Genomic DNA, 19,932 nt, shown 5'->3' on the forward strand with positions numbered 1-19,932 from the left:
ACAACAGTAGCTCAGCAACTATTTTCATGAACTCCACACCTTAAGAGCACATAAACTTTAGTGGTGTTACAGTCACACATTCCTGGTGATAAATCAGCTTTTCTGTAGTCACACACAGAGAAATTAGCTCAGGAGAGGCTTTTAGTGCACAGTACACAGCGTCTTCAATCAAGATGGGTTTTGGTGATTAAAAAAGATTAACAGCTTTAATAATGGCAGGTGTTAACTCACTCCAGCAGCATTCTTGAAGAATTAAATACAAACCACACATTTTTGTGTTTTTTATATGATTTCAGAATCTTTTTATTTGAAATGTCAGTGTTCAAGAGAAAATAAAACAGCAATATAAATATTAGCATAAAAATAAGAGGATAACACAGGGGTAAAGCGTGGGAGGGGCTAAGCATTTGATAAGAAAGATAATACAGCAGGATAGAGTAGTATTAATTCAGCAGCGGACGAACATACACATATATAATATTTATAATCATTTGTTCATATGGACAGAAAGAGAATGAGAGGCATTCTTTCACAAATGCACGAGATAAAATCACCGCAAAAGAACATTAAGAGGTTACAGAAGGATAGAAACATTTCCATTTTTTTTTTGTTTTGTTTCTTTACAGGGTGATAAAAGATAGTAGAGAGAAAATAAACACAAAAATATGCGCAACACATACCACAAGTTAACTATTCTACGTGTGTCACTTTGTTTACTTATCTAAAGTTATCTTTAATTCATTTATTTACACTTAAGAGTTAGTTGGCTTCCATGGTGCTTAGTTACTACATTGCAACACAAACTGTTGAAGAACATCTCAAATTTTTATTCATCGTTTATTTTATTTTTTTTAAAGTGTGGTTTTCTTATTTTTCTTGAAAAAACAAAATGCAACACATTCCAGTAGTAAGCCACGCCTTGTGGAGAGGGACTTTTTATTTTTGAAAATGTTTGACGTCGTCCCTGCTTTACAAACACCTGGCTCATACCATCGACAGGACTGGTGTCTATTTACAGTGGGGTAGGAACCTCGCAGGACCAGGGAGTGGATGTGGAGAGGTTAGTGGTAGAGAGGCTGAGGTTTCTCATTGATTTCAGTTGAGGAGCGAGACCTCAAGAGGGTTTGTGTGGTGGTATCTCCTCACGAACAGGGACGACTGTGCTTGGTTCTGATGACCTCTGCCTGGGTCAGTGCATTAGAGAAAGTTTGAGGGCGGTGGACTTGTCAACAGTGGTTCCTGTGTACATTCAGGGGGCAGAGCCGAGGTTGTTTCCCCACCCCCTCCCTGGTCAATACAATGATGCCACCTCAGTCTGTTTACCCCTCACTGTGCCCCCTCCACTCCCTCCGACCCAGCCTATAGGATGCCTTCTGTTCATGCAGTTGTATCCGGCCGAAGGCCTGACATATGGATGGACGGCAAAGTAAAGACTTCATATCTTATACACATTATTCCTCTATGTTATCGAATTGTCATCTCCCAAAGAAAAAAAAAACCCCAAACAAAACAAGTTACTGTGTCACATCAAGAAGTTTCTTCAACACTTCAGGGTAGTGAGGGGAAATACTCCATCATGGCCTTAAAGGTCCTACAAAGTGTCTAGAAACTCCTAAGCACACTTACAGTTTACCAAATCTACATGTTTCCCTAAAGACTGAAGTGATTACTACCCTTACTTTATCTCGTCTTCAGAATACAAACAGTGCATTTCTATTTGTTTGGCTGTCACCGTGGGGTCATGAGTGGAGGGAAGGACACAAGCTGGGTGTGAGGAGGAGATTGCAGAAGGTGTGGCGCAACAGGGGGTGTCTGCACCCATCTGGAGCTGTTATACAAGAAACAAGCTCTCTCTGCCAGCTCCTCCACTCCTCCTCTGTATGCATGCTCAGATCATAAAAATATCAGGTTAAAATCTTCAATTACAAAAGTAATTTTCATCTTGTGTCAAGTGAATGCTACATGTGCATTATACTGACTTGCGATTGAAAAGAGGATAAAAGATTCAGGATGTCCTCCATTTTGTTTTTGTAATGCATAGTTTGCAACTCTAAACTAGTATATGTGGTCTGAGCCTTGATGAGCATGCAGAAGAGTTTGTAACAGGTGTCAAGCAGCAGCCTAGTATTGACAGGATCTTTGCTTCAAGAACCTGCGAGGCTGACCCTATAGGAATCTAATGGATAGCAACTAGCATACTTTACAACAGCTGACTTTCCACCGACAGGAAAGTGCACAATAAATCCAACATGAAAGACGTCAACATTTCATTTCTGAATACATCACTGCGTATAGTCTTGTCACCCCAGCAAGGTTCCCTACATTGAATCTCTTTGTCCAAGTTTGATTTTTTTGATTTTTTGCCAAAAGGTAAAAAAAAGAGGAAAAACAGCAGTAACCCCCCACACCCTGCTAATAATATCTCCAGACACTGAGTATGTGAACAATACCAAACCTTCAATACAGCACAAGGTAGCAACACTAACAGCCTTCGGCAAATTCTGATTCTGAGGTCTTCACAAAACTTTGAAAGGACCAACAACATGGTTCAGCATGATTTGCTGTCAACGTTTAGACTGTGGCTTCATGAGTGACAGCAGAGCAGGGAGATACGTGGCGGCCGGGGGTGAGGGGTTGAATTTCTCTTCTGATTAGGCCGGGATTTATCATTCTTCACCTCTTTGCATCTACATCTACTTCTTCTCCTTCTTGGTGGACTTCTTCTTGGAGGCCGGGGTTTGGGCGGCCTTTGGGGGCTCGGGTTGGGCCGACACCTGAGGTGGGGGCAGCGCCTGCTGGGCTGCCTGCTGCGCGGTGGCCTGCTGCTGCTGGGGGTTGGACGTCAGGGTGGCGGTGCTGCCTGGGATGTAGACGTTCTGGCGATAGTCAGGCACGTGCTGCAGGGTGAACTGGGGGCTGTAGCGGGTGCTCAGACCCATGGTGCCGGGCCCGAGGGTGGCCGTCGCCTCGCTCACTTCTAGGGGGAAGAGGGACAGAGTGGGGGGTAAGAGGGGGTGAGGAGGGAGTGGAGAGAGGGATGAAAATTGTTAGAAAGAAGCATTTGGAAGTTTTAGTATGACAGTGTTACACAGAGGTGGTGAAAAGTAAATAGGTGATAAAAGGACACGAAGCTAATGAACTAATGAAGCTTGGACTGTACAGATCAGCATCAACAAGAGGTGTGACAAAGTGATTGATGGTGAGCAGATGTTTGTCGGTTAATCTAAAGTGGATGATGAAACGGCTTTCCGAGCACACGCCGCCGAGTTTCTGATTTTCCATCAGCCATGCACTGTGTGTGCATGACGTAGCTGCTCATCTCATAACTCTCCCATAGCCCCTGCATTGCAGAGCCAGAGACACAAGTGCTCCCTCCCCCATCCAGCCGTCCCTCTCAGCCCCTATAAACACACACGTGTGTGATCTGTCACGCCAACTTGTGCTGCCTCTCAAAGGGCAAAAGCAGAGACACAAAACACTCTTCTCATGTGAGGCTTGAATATTGAAGAGACTGAATCAAGCACATCTCCACAGAGACTTCTAAATAGTGTTCATCACCAGCACTGTTTGTTCTTTCCACTGTGATGGTTCGGGCTGACTTGCAGGTTAACGTCACCCTGAGGAGATGTGCTTTTCCTTCTTTGCCTCTCCAGTTAGAATGGAAAACAAAAATCCCACACAATGTCCGGTGCAGTGTCCAGAAAAGGAGAAGGGTGTGTGTGAGGTGAGGGAGAGACAATGTGCTGAAATAACAGTGGAAACACTGATATCTCATCAAGTGTGTCCCTTCATCTTGTCTGCGCAAATTGGGTATGCGTGTCGCTGCACTTTTACTTTTACTGCCAGTTTCATTGTGTAATTTTCCATGTGCAGAGCCTGAAGATGAGTCAGTGAGTGCGACAGACAGGAAGAGTGTCATGGAATATGTTTTAGTTATTGGAATGTGAGAATATGAGGCCTCCATGTTAAAAGATGGTTCGCAGCTTATATTAAAACAGTGAGCATGTGTCTGGTGTGTAAAGTGGAAACATGCATTTGTGTCTTGTTAGTAAATTCAACACATTCACTGTCCTGTGTCAGAGAAACCGCAGGTCGTTACATTCACTGAATGAATATCATCTGAATCGTCCACTGCGTATCTATCAGTACAGGTTCACCACATGGAAACATCAATGTGGACAGACTGAGCTTCATCAATGAATGCGTCTGGCTAGCTGCCCTCCGACCAAACCGGGGAGACCAACAAACCGCCTCTTCCCACACGTCCCGAATCCGTGTGCCAAGCGAAAGATAAATCCGTTTGAAAAGACAGCATGGAAAGAAAGCAGGGAGGAAGCAGAGATGATGAGGTGTCGGACTCACCGTTGGCTGCAGCCATCAAAGCCTGGAGTTGCTCAGCTTCAGTTGGGGGCTGGGGCCAGGGGCCGGTTCCCATGGCAACCTCAGGTCCTCCAGTTGCCCTGTGGGGGAAATTAAAGAGACAACAACTGTAAATAACTAGCGGTTCGTCCTCTGCAGTGTGTGCATGTGTGTGTGCGTGTGTCGGTGTGCTTCGCTCGCTGCCTCGACAGTTGGCCGTTTATGATGTACAAGCAAAGCAGCTGACAGTGAAGTACACAGCCTGAAGAGAACTCAGCAAGAATAATAAGGAGGATTTATAGTGTACAAAACAGGGTGTGCCTCAAACAAACACACACTCGTCTTCAGGCTTTTAAAAATGTGCCTGCACTCAGACACACAGCAAGGTGTGAAGCCACATTCATTGTACAACATGACCACGGGCACGGCACCATTGAGTAAATCTGATCAATTATTTAATGATTCTGCTTTTGAATGAAATAGTTTTGAAAATTTCCCTTGGGGCAAACTTACTCTTCAAAGGCTGTTGTATTTAAAATTTGCATTTTGTGTGTAAGTAACAAAAGAACCACAGACCTATGGTCTTGTTCCATCAAACTTTCTACGTGCGTGACACACTAAGAACACACTCTATAATGGGAAAACTAGGTCACAATGTTTTAATCCCAGCTCTGCTTCTGTTCACAAAGTACCAGTACTAATGAACCTACATCTGTGGATTTTCAAGTTAAGCGTAAAGTTGACACAAGACGACAGTGTTTCATATGGATGCTACCAGTCCCTAATTTTAGACAAAAGACAAATATTGTGACAAAGATCCTTTAAAACATGTATAGTCACAGAATATCAGTTTGTGGCAGGTGAAAAACATGTCAGAAACAAGTTGAACTGTCGTTCGCCTGGCAAACTGTGCAGTGTTCACTGGTTATTTGATACTTTACTTTTTCTGAAACTCCCTTCAGGACACTTATATTCTGATTATGTATGCAGCTCACAGTCAAAGATACACAACGTATTCTACAATGGAAAATGGAAAGTACAACTGTTTACACTGTGGTGAAATGTTTCAGTCACAACAGAGCTGAGTTTTTAGGTTCAGTTCTGGCTAGAGGGACGATTTGGAGCATGTTGTTCCCCTCAACTCTCTCTACCTATTTTTCCTGCAATGCCAATCTCCTGAATCCATTGAAAATGCCTCCAAAAATAGTAACAGAAGTTTACTGTATACCTTCTGTAAGCACAAAATATAGCTTGGATAAACAGTCAGGTTAAATGGTTCAGAGCTATGATCTCAACATTAGCAAAAAGTCAGATTTTGCAGGGGACACAAAACGAGACAAATTAAATCCGCACAGCAAATGTGGCAATAACTTCACAATTCCTGAAAAAACATGCCTGCATCTATTTTACATGTATCTGGGAAGCCAACTACTGTTGTGAATATAGCTTTTTAAAAAGTCACATCCATGCCACTCTTAGTACCTCAAACCTTTTTAATGTTGACAGTTTTATTTTTAATCCATCTAACGTAATCACCTTCTTTCTTTTTCAAGCCAACTCAAAAAAAAATCCCCCAAAAACTCTCTTGGACAAATTGGTGAGCTCCAGAGGATTAGCAGAAAGTAAAGGACACAGTGAGAGAAAAAGTAAAAGAGGAATTCCAAACACAAAAACTCGGCTCTGTTGAAGCGCAGGTTGCCAGATTTGGCTGCCAAAACTCTGAAGTGGTTTTTCAGCGCAGAGCCAGAGGGGGAGACCAAGGGAGAGAAACATGCATGTTCTGTGCCAGACAGCCAATGAGAACCAGGCTGGATAAAAGCACGGTCAGACACGTCGAAGCAGCCATTTTGTGCCTCCTTGCACAAGTTAAGATAAATAGAAAGGCTTCATTTGTGCTAAATTAGCGTCTCTTTCTGTTGCTATCACATCCTGTGGTTGTGTTAAACATTTCCTGTGGTCAGGACTATCACTTCCTCAGAGAAAGATTGCACACTGTGGTCTGGGAGGATATCGTTGGTTGGCCAGACAGGATTATCATGTCTTTCCCTATAACATGTCCTTGTGTTTAATTGTTTTGTCTTTAAACTGTAATAACAACTCATCATGTTATCTTTTCTCTTAGATCACTTTCTACATGTCAACTTCAACTTTTTTGTTTGTTTTTTTTTTGTCTTCCAGGTCATGACTCACATTAAAAAGCTGCGTGTGGTGGCATTGAGCTACGACCATCACAGACATACATCGAAGGCAACACTGCATGGTAAGCCAGTCCTGTAGGCGTGAAGAGCTCTGACTGTATGTGTAGCACACGTACAAGGCATAGCAAGTCTACAAAACACTGCACACAAACTCAAAAGTTTCACACTCCTTTCTACGCCACAGCAGGCATTGTGGCCTATACACATTGATCAACAAACCCCATCAAACTTTTAGGGGAGACTAACAGAAGCTATGGGTCAGGTACAGCTACACACAGCACAGCACTCAACTGCAGTGCACTACCTAAAACGACTTGAGTAGCTCTATGTCCTCATCAGCCGCTCTGCTGCTTTTTGCCACTGATTGGTGGCTCTTTATATGGCGGCCTGATCAGCTGCTGAGGACAGAAAGCAACCACACAGTGTCTATGTCTAAATCGGTACCTTGTCCCACTCTTCGGCGTCCATCGTATGTGTGTACCGTATGGCATGTGGGGACTAAAAACACAACAAGTTATACAGTCTGAAGGTTGAGGTTAGTGAAGAAAAGGGTTAAAACGCTGGTACATTGCTTTTTTGAGATTTCACTGGAAAATATGTCGAGTCCCTGATTTGAAATAACAAGTCTATGGTTTGTTTTCTATTCCCTGAGCACATAAACTCGGTCTCATGTATCAATCATCCTGGTGGTCTCTTAAAACTGTAGTGGCTTATGTTTGTGTTGACATTTATCCTCAGAGAGTAGCTTTTTTGCCCCAGCTGGTGTGTTTTAGGCAGAAGCCTTGACTGGCAGAATGTGTTGCGTAATCATTGTTGTGAAAATGAGCCGCACGCTCTCCATTTTATCCCACTCCACATGAGCAAATAGCACTGATCAACTATCAAGACACACAACACACATGTCCTCAAACCAAAGAACAAAAAAACAGGGTGCTCCATTCAGTCTAGTGTCATAAAATCATAACGCTACTGATGTAAAAATAAAGTCTCTCAAATGCCGAAGAAAGGAGAAAAATCAAGACGCATAAAAGCTCTGTCCCATCCCCCCCAGCGTGCTCTGGTCACAGTCGCTCATCAGTAGTACTGAGTGATGGCGCACAGGCTCAGGGAGCGCAAAGAGGAATGGAACAGCAGGAGAGGGGGAGGGGGAGTGGAAGCTGCGGCAGCCATTTTATAAAGCAGCCTGCAAAAAGGCAGAGATGCTAGCACAGGAGACAAAACCCAGAGTCTGAGCCTGCCTGTAAAATGCAGCGATAAATGCATGATGCACATATCAATGCATGTAATCTGAAGGCACATTAATATGTAACAGGCTGACTTCACAATTATCAATTTGCAATAAGAGATATGCTGTCAGCACAGCACCACCACCCCTCCTCTTCTCCTCTTCTCATCCTTCCTCATGCTTCTATGATAACAACATGGCATTGAAATGGCAGATAACTTTGTCTGCGTGTGTGTGTGTGTGTGTGTGTGTGTGTGTGTGTGTGTGTGTGTGTGTGTGTGTGTGTGTGTGTGTGTGTGTGTGTGTGTGTGTGTGTGTGTGTGTGTGTGTGTGTGTGTGTGTGTTTTAGTTTACTCACCCACTAGGTCCAGGTCTCGGTCCCTGTGTGAAGCGCCAGTCATTGTTGGGCGGCTTTTGCTGTGAAGAGAACAGAAGATGATACATGAAAGATGTGCTGCGGTGCAACATGAGTGAAAGCGTTCAGAGGTGCGTTTTGATTCGTCAGACATTTGTTTGTGGCTGATGGTGTACATATATTTCAACTTTTTTGGGGGTGAAATCCTTAACTATCTTCAATATTCATGTTGTTTCCAAAGCTGTGGAGCAAATACAAGCAGTGCTTTGAAAAACTGTGGTCATGACTAAAAACAAAACGCAGACAATACTGCAGAAGAAATACATACAGTTTGACTTTTTTAACAGCTGTTCAGTCAGCAGATGAAAACTAGAGGGTTTAGGCAACTGTTGGCACATTTGTACTGGTTTGTTTTTTTAGATCAATGAGGATTGAAAATAAATGAAAAAAAATTTATGAATTATGCCAAAGTGAGACACTGAGTATATATTAGACAAATGAACCAGTGCCATTACATGATGACTCGGACAATCATAGGTGTGACATGTTTTAGCAATTATCTTCAAATATGAAAGTGCACATCTCTATGACAAGATGTGCAAAAACAAAAAGCCAGGATAGTGAAAGGACACAGGACATTGAGAAACAAATAAGCTAAACAAACTTAACAGCATAAAAGTTGACTTAAGTGATGGTAAAATGGAGGTAAAAGCCTGACTCGTCCTTTAAGGTATTTGATCATCTATTAATGTCTGCCAGCCTACTGCACTCTTGTCTATCTGTACCACACCCGGCCATGTCGCCATGTCTTTTGCGTCACCCTCACTCTTTCAATCTCTTTCTCACTCTCTCTCAGGTTGTCTTGTTGTGCAGCGATGCGGTGAATAGACCCCTGGCCCGGCTCCAAACTCTGCTGCCTAATCGAAACTAGAGCTCCCTGGAGAGAGAAAGGCCAGCAGGATGATGTGCTGCATTATTAAAAGAGCTGTCCGACCCAAAGGAATGATGGAGAGATGCAAGACAGTGGGAGAGAAAACTGAACTACAGTCTCTCTTGAAAATGCCTACACAAAGAGAACAGGAGTGTGGGATGAACAGGTCACGGCCATGGCCAGACTATAAACAGCTAATGAAAAGATGAATGCAGTAGTGATTGTCACAAACTGTATAAACAGATATGTACAGATTTTACATGTGATATCATTCAATGGCACGGCAGGAGTGCAGGGAGTACAGAGCGAAATTAGCTGTCACAACATTAAATCTCATTGTTCACTTCACAGTGATAGTCATGGAGCAACCATGAACAGAAAAAAAAAAGTGTGTCAGATAAACATATACGCATCCTCATAACAAACTTTGATGCCAGAACTCACAAGCTGTTAGAACTACAACATGAGCTATCCCAAAGTGAGTGAAGATGAAAAGCGGAGAGCAGAATGTGAACGCAGAGCCCGGTTGATGTGTAAAGTCTAAAAATTGACTCAGAGGAGTGTACGTGTGCGTGGGCAAGCGAGTTTGTCTGAGTTACTAGTGAGAGGGGAAAAGATTGGCAGTGAGCGGCGGCAAGCATCCACAGTGAGGCCCAGCATTCCTGCTGTGTGACTCGCTCTCACCACACACATTCGCAGACCCATGCATGTCATTTCCAAGGTCAGCTCCCTCCCCGGGCATGTGTGAAAAAGGGTAACAACATACCACACCTCGGTGATAGTTTCAGGTGAAAGATCTAATGTTGTAAAGTCTGGCAAGCTCGCGTGTCATGCTCACACAGCTGCAAATCCAGGAATGTTCGCACAAAAATCTGAACTTTAAACTGTTATCTATTCTATTAAATAGCATCTATTTCTTTTCAGGGCACAAGTTAAACTTGAAGGAAAAGACCCAAGAACCTAAGACACACTGCAGGGAGAGCTGGATGGATCACAGCTCTGTGGGCCTTACTACGCATCCCACACAAAGACCATCATACTAACCCCGAAGCTTTAAACACTTTCCGTCTGCTTCTCTTACATCTTTATATTGAAGCGCGGGATTTTGAGAGATCTTCGGGTGAATTACATCATGAGCTAACCGATAAAAACCTTGAGGACCATTTTACTGAACCACATAAAACAGGTACAGCTTTATCATCCATCATATTTATAAAAATTTTGGCCTCAATCTGTACATAATCTGTAGGATTTAGAAACTCTAAAACAGATAAATAAATCTGCAGGAATGTCAACAGCCTGAAACAAATGTTATGTTAAAGTGTAGGAGGACAGATATAACATGCAACACACAACACGTCACGCTCTTGACATATAATGTATTATTCCAGGAAACCTTCCCTGTGAGCACATGGTTAAATAGAATGTGCCAAAACAGCTCACTGCGAATGAATAGACGGAATAAAGAGGAAAGGGACCAAGGCCTCAAGGTCCTGCTAAAATTACACACTACTGGACGGCTCCTTCTGTCCTATGCTTTGTATACACTATCTCATGCATACAAGCTCATAAACATGCACAGTGATCGCTGCAGCTCTAAAAGCCTGCATGGCCTAAGTCGTCTGTCAGTGTCACATGTGCATTAAGCTCGCCCATCTCTTCAGTTATCTATCCCTCTATTGCTTTTTTCTCTGTTGTCCTCATTGCACACGTGTCACTAGAGCAGGAGGACAGATGGTATCCTGCTGACCCCAGGGACAACCAGATTCAGCGCACAGTCACGAAAATCATGAGGAATTTGTGGATATTAAATATTCTAGGGCAACAACCGTGATCAAAATGCTATGCAACAGTAACAACTGACCACACTACATTAAATACAAAATGAAAAATAAAAAAAATGACCAAATCGATTTTTTTTCACTGAAATCTTAGTCAATGCCTTGTTGACTTGCTGAACTAATGAGTTATTCTTTCATGTGTGTTTTTATCCTGTTGGCTGTCATTTGATGTCCTCTCAATAAATATATCTAACATGACAAATAGAAAAAGTGGCACAGATCACACAGTAAAGTCTGCCTCACTGATGCTGACTCCTGGATCCAATCACTGAAGCTTCAGAGGACAACAGGAAGCCGGGGTCCGGCCACTGACCTCCTGAATTCCTGTTTTTCAACTACTGCTTTATTCTTTACCTCTCAACCTCCACCCCTCTCCCCATTTTCCTCACCCTCACCCTCCATCTTTCCTTCTGTCATCCTGTCTCTACCATCGCACAGAGCCAGCTCCACAGGACCTATTTTCATCTGGCTGTCTCCTCCTCTCCATCTGCTCGGAGCTATTATTTTTCTCCTTTTACCCCAATCCTTTTGCTATTTCAACTAGTTTGTTTTTCTACTCACTATCTCATTATCTGCAGATTGCTTCAAACACAAAGAAAAGCATTCTCCTTCATTTATATTCCCTCAAGTGAGAGACAGAAACCACATTTTATACCCTCAAGTTAGATTAAATATTAAGCACATTATGACTTGACTTGAACCTGTGGATTAAAAACAATACATCTCTCATAGCCCTGTCAGAGTGATCCTCTAACTAAATCAAGTTGTTTTATATAAGATGCTGCAGAGATACATGACTAAGTAATTTTCAGCTACAATTCAGTTTGAAAATTGCAATCTGTGACAAACCCTTGATACAATTATACAATGGTATACAAAAATGTTTTTTTTAAAGAATAAATCCCCAAACCAATGCATTCATACTTCAGCAGTGAAAGTGTTGCAGTGATTGCTCCCCCATTTAAGCCCTCACCTCGCTGGCTGAGTTCATAAGGTGCTTCCTGCTGAGCGTCATGTTGAGCGTGTTGTTGTGACTCAGCATGGGTGTCTTCATAAATACAAAGTCACTTCGGCTTGATAAGGTGGAGTAGCAAGGCCTATAGGTGCGTGTATGTGGGTCCTGTGAACCCCCCACAACCTCCATATATCTAATTGGTCCGTCAGTGTTGAGCTGCAGGTGCAGGTCTTTGCTGGGTCTCTGATGATAGCGGCTGGACCTGTGGCGACCATAGCAGCAGCACTCAGAGTCTCCCAGCCCCGGGTCACGGTGCCTGAGGCAGCGCACCATGAGGACAGCGAATGTGATGAAGGCCACGCCGGATACGCAGGCCAGAGAAATTATAAGGTACAGAGTGATATCCGGCATGTCGGTGTGGTAGAAGGGCGTGTGGCGCGGGTGTGCTGGTGCCTCGTTGGAGGTGCCCTTCTCATCCACAGTGACTGTGATGTTCACAGAACTGGACTTTGGTGGGTCACCATTATCCTGAATGATGACCATGATGTCGTAACTTGAACCATCTTCCTCCTCAGCCCACTTGCGGGCTGTGCGGAGCTCCCCAGTGTGTGCCCCAATACGAAACATGCCAGCATTTGGACCAGGGGCAATCGAGTAAAACAACCATGCATTGTGCCCACTATCTGCATCCACCCCAACCAGCTTATTTATAAGGTGGCCTGGGCCTGCAGATGGGGGCACAGTCAACTGTAGTCTTTTGTCTTTTGGGTGGGAGGGGTGTACGATCACTGGTACATTGTCATTTAAATCCACCACAAACACATGAACAGTGACATTGGTTGTCCGTGAGGGAACCCCAGCATCCCGGGCCTGCACCTCAATCCGGAAAGCCTTCAGCTGTTCATGATCCAGTGAGCGCATGCTGTAGATGTGGCCACTCTCTGGGTTAATGTAGACATAAGAGGATATGGATGAACCCTGGACCATGGTGGGGAGGATGGAGTATGAGATGTGAGCATTGTCCCCAAGGTCCGGGTCAGTGGCAGAAACAGCAGCAATGGGGGCACTAGGGGCATTGTTCTCAGGGACATCCACTGAGTATGAAGGCTGTGAGAAGGTGGGGGCATTGTCATTTACATCCGAGAGCTTCACCACAAAAGTTGTTTGTGATGAAAGGGGAGGGGAGCCACCATCGGTGGCCATCACAACGACTTTGTACTCTGGAACAGTCTCACGGTCCAGGATTCTAGCAGTGGTGAGGCTGTAGTGTGTGCTAAAAGCTGAATTAAGTTTAAAGGGCAAACCTGGTGGGATAGTTAAAGTAACTTTCCCATTGACACCAGAATCAAGGTCCCGTGATTGTATGAGCGCCACCACGGTCCCTGGTGCAGCATCTTCTCTGATGGAACCGGTTTGTGACGTCACTGTCACTTCTGGCACGTTGTCATTCACGTCAATAATATCCACGATGACGTTACAGGACCCTTCCATGGCAGGGGAGCCACCATCTCTGGCCTGCACTGTGATGTGGTATGTAGTGGTTTTCTCATAGTCCACATCACCATTCACGCGGATCTCACCACTTTTGGAGTCCACAGTGAAAACAGAGATGGGTGTGTATTTACTAAACAGGAATGATATTTCCCCATTGTTACCCGAATCCGCGTCAGTCGCGTTTAATTTAGTCACTAAAGTGCCCGGTGCAACATTTTCTAAAAGCCTAACTTTTTTCACAGGTTCGTCAAAAATGGGCGCATTGTCATTCACGTCCAGAATTTTAATGAGCAGAAGTGTGGAGCCAGATTTCTGTGGCTGACCTCCATCCACTGCAGTGAGCAACAGGCGAAACGAGTCCTGAGTCTCCCTGTCCAGAGCTTTATTCACTGCCAGCTCTGGAAACGTGCTGCCATCACTTTTAGTCTCCACATTCAAAACAAAGAAGTCATTTGCTGCCAAGTGGTACGTGCGTAAAGAGTTGGTACCCACGTCCGGGTCGTGCGCGCTCTCCAGGCGGAATCGTGTCCCCGGCACTGCTGCCTCAGATATCTCCAAAGAAATATTGCTGGTTGAAAACTGTGGTGCGTTGTCATTCACATCCCGGACCTCCACCTCAACGCGAACGATCTCTAAAGGATTCTCCAGAATAATTTGAAGATGCAGGGAACACGATGGACTCCGTTCGCACAGTTGCTCCCTGTCAATTTGTTGTTTAATCACCAAATCGCCGGTCGCCTGCTTCACCTCGAAGTACTGAGTTGTTGATTCCGAGACAACTCGTAACTTTCTCTGAACGATCCGCTGAGCAGTGGCATCCAAATCTTTCGCAATATTCCCAACGACAGATCCCGGGCTTAATTCCTCCGACACCGAATAGCTGAGCTGCGCGGACGCAAAGGAGACGGAGGCCAGATAGAGGTAAATCCTCCACAGCCTCCCTCCTCCGGAGCGCTTCCTCTGTCTGGAGTCCATTGTGCTGCGCTCCCAGGATCGGGAAAGTTTCTAACTTTTTCCCCTACCGTAACGAGTCCATGGTAGTGTTAAAACGAGACGGATACGCTCGAACATAAACGTGTCCATTTTAAAAACAAAAGAAATGGAAATTTTGAGACGATCATGACGTTCGCGTCCAAAGAAGAAAAAAAAAAAAACGAGGAGAAAAAGTATTTGTGCCTCCGCTGGAACTCTGCGGTCTCCCCCGCCTCTCTTTCACTCTCTGCATGGGCGGGGTGAGGACTCAGAGGAACTCCCTCTCATTGGAGGACAGGACTGGACCAGCACTGTTGCACATCTCTCTCTCTCTCGCACACACGCAGAAAACTTTTCAACAGGCGCATATCAACTATAAAACTTTGAGCAAGAGATGCGTAAAACGAAGCGCATTTATGAATTCAGACCTCACACTAGGAAGTAAAAACATGACAAATCCAACAGTTTCAGTATATTCATTGAAACCATTGCTCTCAGTAAAACAGGGCTCAAAGCGGCGGCGCATCAACAGGATGTCATTGAAAACGGCACCTTGTTGTCCGCATGGGGGCGCTGTTCCATATTGGTTATACCAAAAAAAAAAAACGTTTCCCTCAGGCTCAGAAAGTGCACCCTTAACAAGATCTATTACAGTAAACACTAATCAAAGTCTTTCTTTATCAATTTGTGAAAAATGCCATATTGGAGAGAGAATCGTGAGCTAGATAGATAGATAGATAGATAGATAGATAGATAGATAGATAGATAGATAGATAGATAGATAGATAGATAGATAGATAGATAGATAGATAGATAGATTTTATTGAATTTATTATTGAATCAGATTCTGGAGCAGAGCGCAGAAATAATAAAGTGTTGTTACGTTAAAGGAGTCCAAAACCAAGAGACTGAATAATATACTATAGCCTTTAAGGCTAAAACGTAAACCATGTACATGGTAATATACACATTCATTTTCTCACCTGCTGGCTCTCAAAGGTCCAGGTGCTGTCGGGTAAAGACGCATCCAGCACACTGATCACCTCCTTAAAGTCTGTGGTGCTGCTGGGTTTGATCAGAGTGAAATCACTGTACTCGGACATTGGAGACATGCAGGACCTGAAGGACTGACTCTGAGACAACATGTCTCCCCCCAGGACCTCCACGTACTTTATAGGTCCATCAGTGTTGAGCTGAATCTGCAGGTTTCTGTTGGGGTTCTTGTAATCATCACAGTCGCTCCGTCTCGTGCAGCAACTCCCGCTGCTGCTGCTGCTCCTGATGCATTTCACCGCTAAGATGAGAAAAGTCACCAGCGACAGCACGGACACCGAGGCCAGAGACAGAATCAGATAAAGGGTGATTCTGCCTGTTTTCTTGCTGGGCTCGGCCGCTTTCTGTCGGAGGTCTAAGATGGGTTCATGGAGACCGTCCTCCACCAGGATGGACACCGTGACGGTGGCGGACTGGACCGGTTCTCCGTCGTCCCTGATCTCAATGAGCAGCCTCTGAGAGGAGTCGTCCTGCTCGGACGCAGCGCGTTTAGTCCTCACCTCTCCTGTGTACAGATTGACGGTGAACAGAGAGGCGTCTGTGGCCTCTGCCAGTTTGTAGGAGATCCAGGCGTTATGGCCCGAGTCTGCGTCCACAGCCGTCACCTTTGTAACCAGGTGACCCGCTTTAGCGGAGCGGGGCATCCTCTGATGAGAGAGGGAGCCCATGACAGCTGAGGAGGGGTAAATAACAGCGGGGGCATTGTCGTTCTGGTCCAGGATGAAAACATGGACAGTGGCGTTGCTGCTGAGAGACGGAGAGCCCTGGTCCTTTGCCTGAACCTTAATCTCAAACACCTTCAGTTTCTCATAATCAAACGAGTGCATGCTGTAGATGCTGCCGTTATCTGAGTTAATATAAACATAAGACGACACAGAAACGTCCTGAACTTTAGAGTCCAGTATGGAGTAAGTTATTTTAGCGTTTTCACCAGAATCCAGGTCAGAAGCTGATACTGAGTACAGTATAGATCCCGGGACGCCATTTTCTTTCAAATACACATTATAAGAGGGCTGAGTGAATAAAGGAGGGTTGTCATTCACATCGGTAATAGTGACAAATACAGTTTTCCTACTGGACATTTGAGGGGAGCCTGAATCAGTGGCTGTGATCTCGATATTATACTCCGAGCAGCCTTCTCTGTCTAAAGCACCACTGGTAACGAGTGCGTAATTGTTAGAAAAAGATGGTTTCAGATTAAAAGGCGGGCCTTTAGCAAGTTGTAACGTTACTTTACCGTTATCAGCAGAGTCAAGGTCTCGAGCACTGATCAAAGCAACAACAGTACCGCTTGCTGCGTCTTCTCGGACTGGTTTTGGCTGAGAAGTGAAAACTATTTCTGGGGCGTTATCATTGAAATCGGTAATATCGACCTGCACACGACAATGGCCTTCCATCTGAGGACTACCTTTGTCTTTCGCAGTGATATCAAAATCATATGACTTAACAGTTTCGTAATCTAATTCACCTTTCAGGGTGATTTGACCTGTTACGGGGTTAAAATCAAAAACTGACAGGACAGATTCCGGTGTCCTCGAGCCGAAAGAAAATTCTATTTCACCATTTAAACCTTCATCTGCATCTGTTGCTTTGGGGTTAATGACAACGGTTCCTTTCACACTTCTCTCACTCAGGGATACTTTGTAAACGTTTTTATCAAATACTGGAAAATTGTCATTTGTGTCAAGCACGCTTATTGTTATTTGTGTGGTTCCGGATCTTACTGGAGTCCCTCCATCTAATGCTGTTAATAATATTTTGTGAACAGACTTTTTCTCTCGATCCAGAGGTTTTTCCAAAACAAGTTCCGGGACAATCTTTCCACCCTCAATTTCTTTGATTTTAAGAGAAAAACACTCATTTTTACCGAGTGTGTATGATTTCAGTGTATTACTTCCTACGTCTGGATCAGCTGCGCTCTCCAATGGGAAGCGAGTGCCCACCACCGCTAATTCGGCAATGTTCAAAGACAGTTCATTTGAAAGGAAACTTGGGGAATTATCATTAATGTCTTTAATTTCAACCTCTATACGATGTAGCTGCAGTGGATCCTCTATAACTACCTGCAGCGGCAGAACACAGCTGGCGCTTTGTCCACATAAAACCTCTCTGTCTATTCTGTCATTCACCACCAGCTCGCCTTTTCCCGCATCCACTCTGAAATACTGCTCACCAGCTTCAGACGCGACGCGCAATTTACGTTCAAAAACATCTGATAGTCCCAGAGTCAGATCTTTGGCAAGGTTTCCTACCACAGATCCTTGTTTTAACTCCTCTTGTATGCTGTAACGAGTCTGTCCGTCTATTGTACTCCATAAGAGAATAAAATGATTGCACCATAGCGCCAGCCACCTCCAGTCTCGGTATCCATTTCTCTTTGTCATCCCCGGTTCACGAAAGTGCATCATTTCCATTTCACTTCCACGGAAATCAAAACGCCAAAATCCATATTCCAAAAGCGAGGCATATCCCTGAAAAAGGCCCACTGACCATGACCAAAGAAAAAATTAAGATATTTCCCCATACTCGTATACCATTTAAGGCACCCACTCCCGTTACACTCTGAACATTGTGGTGCTGAAGCTGCATGGGGGAGGGAGTAGATCTCTTTGTACAGTTCTGAACGCTATTGGTGCGCAACATCCATTCCTGACATCCAATGAGAGTGGAACGGAGCAACACAGTTAAAGACACAATAACCACTATACTATACACTGACATGCTGGGACATACCACATCATAAGTGTGAGGAATAGGAATATTCTACTACATACATAAAGTTCTAAATTCATATTAATTTGTTATTGAAAAATAAATGTAAGAAAAAAATCAATTAAAAAGTAAACTTTAGAAAGAACGCATTGCTTCGTGAATTTTCTATTCAAGCTCTGGCACGTGTTGTCGTTATCTATTTGTATAAGAAAAAATGACTTCAAAAAAATGAACCAAGCTAATTTAGCTCAGTGTGTTAGAGAAAGGTCCATGTAGTTTCATTCATTATATATCTCGCTCGAACACGATCAGTCATTCAGACGCTCAGTGTCGCTGTCCACCACCCTGGTGCTGAAACAGTGAGCGTCAGCACCAACTCACCATCCTACACTGTTGTGGTCAAATGATAACAAGTATTTCACAAGACGTTACCACCAGAGACATACATTTTATTTAAAAAAATATATCTATATATTTTTTTAATTTCTATTATAGCCTATCAATTGATAAAGAATGCACAGTTTGATTATGAAGAGTTTTCCCCCGAACAGAAACAGCGACAGGAGGCAGTTAAAACATACTCTACTTCTCACTCCCGGTCATGAGAACATTACACTTGACTACACTAATTACAATGCCTAAACAATAAAACAATAAAATATAACCACAAATAACACAGTAACACCAATATAGGCCACAATAACGACATTTAAACCCTAACACCCTGGACGTCCATGGTGCATTGCAGCACAACAGTTCCGTCCTGCTCTGTGATCGCTACAAAATTATTACCACCTTCAAAATCTGAGACCCTGTGATGGTATTCACATGAGTAAATGTTATTTTCTCACCTGTTGGCTCTCAAAGGTCCAGGTACTGTCGGGTAACGACGCATCCAGAACACTCATCACCTCCTTAAAGTCTGTGGTGCTGCTGGGTTTGATCAGAGTGAAATCACTGTACTCGGACATTGGAGACATGCAGGACCTGAAGGACTGACTCTGAGACAACATGTCTCCCCCCAGGACCTCCACATACTTTATGGGTCCATCAGTGTTGAGCTGAATCTGCAGGTTTCTGTTGGGGTTCTTGTAACCATCACAGTCGCTCCGTCTCGTGCAGCAACTCCCGCTGTTGCTGCTGCTCCTGATGCATTTCACCGCTAAGATGAGAAAAGTCACCAGAGACAGCACGGACACCGAGGCCAGAGACAGAATCAGATAAAGGGTGATTCTGCCTGTTTTCTTGCTGGGCTCGGCCGCTTTCTGTCGGAGGTCTAAGATGGGTTCATGGAGACCGTCCTCCACCAGGATGGACACCGTGACGGTGGCGGACTGGACCGGTTCTCCGTCGTCCCTGATCTCAATGAGCAATCTCTGAGAGGAGTCGTCCTGCTCGGACACAGCGCGTTTAGTCCTCACCTCTCCTGTGTACAGATTGACGGTGAACAGAGAGGCGTCTGTGGCCTCTGCCAGTTTGTAGGAGATCCAGGCGTTATGGCCCGAGTCTGCGTCCACAGCCGTCACCTTTGTAACCAGGTGACCCGCTTTAGCGGAGCGCGGCATCCTCTGATGAGAGAGGGAGCCCGTGACAGCGGAGGAGGGGTAAATAACAGCGGGGGCATTGTCGTTCTGGTCCAGGATGAAAACATGGACAGTGGCGTTGCTGCTGAGAGACGGAGAGCCCTGGTCCTTTGCCTGAACCTTAATCTCAAACACCTTCAGTTTCTCATAATCAAACGAGTACATGCTGTAGATGCTGCCGTTTTCTGAGTTAATATAAACATAAGACGATACAGAAACATCTTGTACTTTAGAATCTAGTATGGAGTAAGTTA

General features: G+C 44.4%; 1 protein-coding gene across 4 annotated transcripts in view; it reads right to left on the bottom strand.

The window, feature by feature from the left end:
* Positions 1-270: 270 nt before the first annotated feature.
* LOC308134259 (protocadherin gamma-C5-like) overlaps positions 271-19,932 on the bottom strand; it is a gene marked incomplete at its 5' end in the record, with an annotated part of 44,885 nt that continues 25,223 nt past the window's right edge. Inside the window, 4 exons of one of the 4 annotated variants that reach the window (XM_080501920.1) lie at positions 271-2,977; positions 4,363-4,460; positions 7,002-7,055; positions 8,141-8,199. In XM_080501920.1, coding sequence (XP_080358046.1) covers positions 2,694-2,977; positions 4,363-4,460; positions 7,002-7,055; positions 8,141-8,199 — 495 coding nt within the window. In that variant the 3' untranslated portion in view covers positions 271-2,693. Of the gene's footprint in view, positions 2,978-4,362; positions 4,461-7,001; positions 7,056-8,140; positions 8,200-11,882; positions 14,547-19,932 lie in introns of those variants that run through there. The other 3 variants (XM_080501922.1, XM_080501919.1, XM_080501921.1) reach the window with 3 other exon arrangements.

This window comes from Blennius ocellaris, assembly GCF_963422515.1.
Source record: "Blennius ocellaris genome assembly, chromosome: 9".
In the NCBI taxonomy this organism is placed as follows: domain Eukaryota; kingdom Metazoa; phylum Chordata; class Actinopteri; order Blenniiformes; family Blenniidae; genus Blennius; species Blennius ocellaris.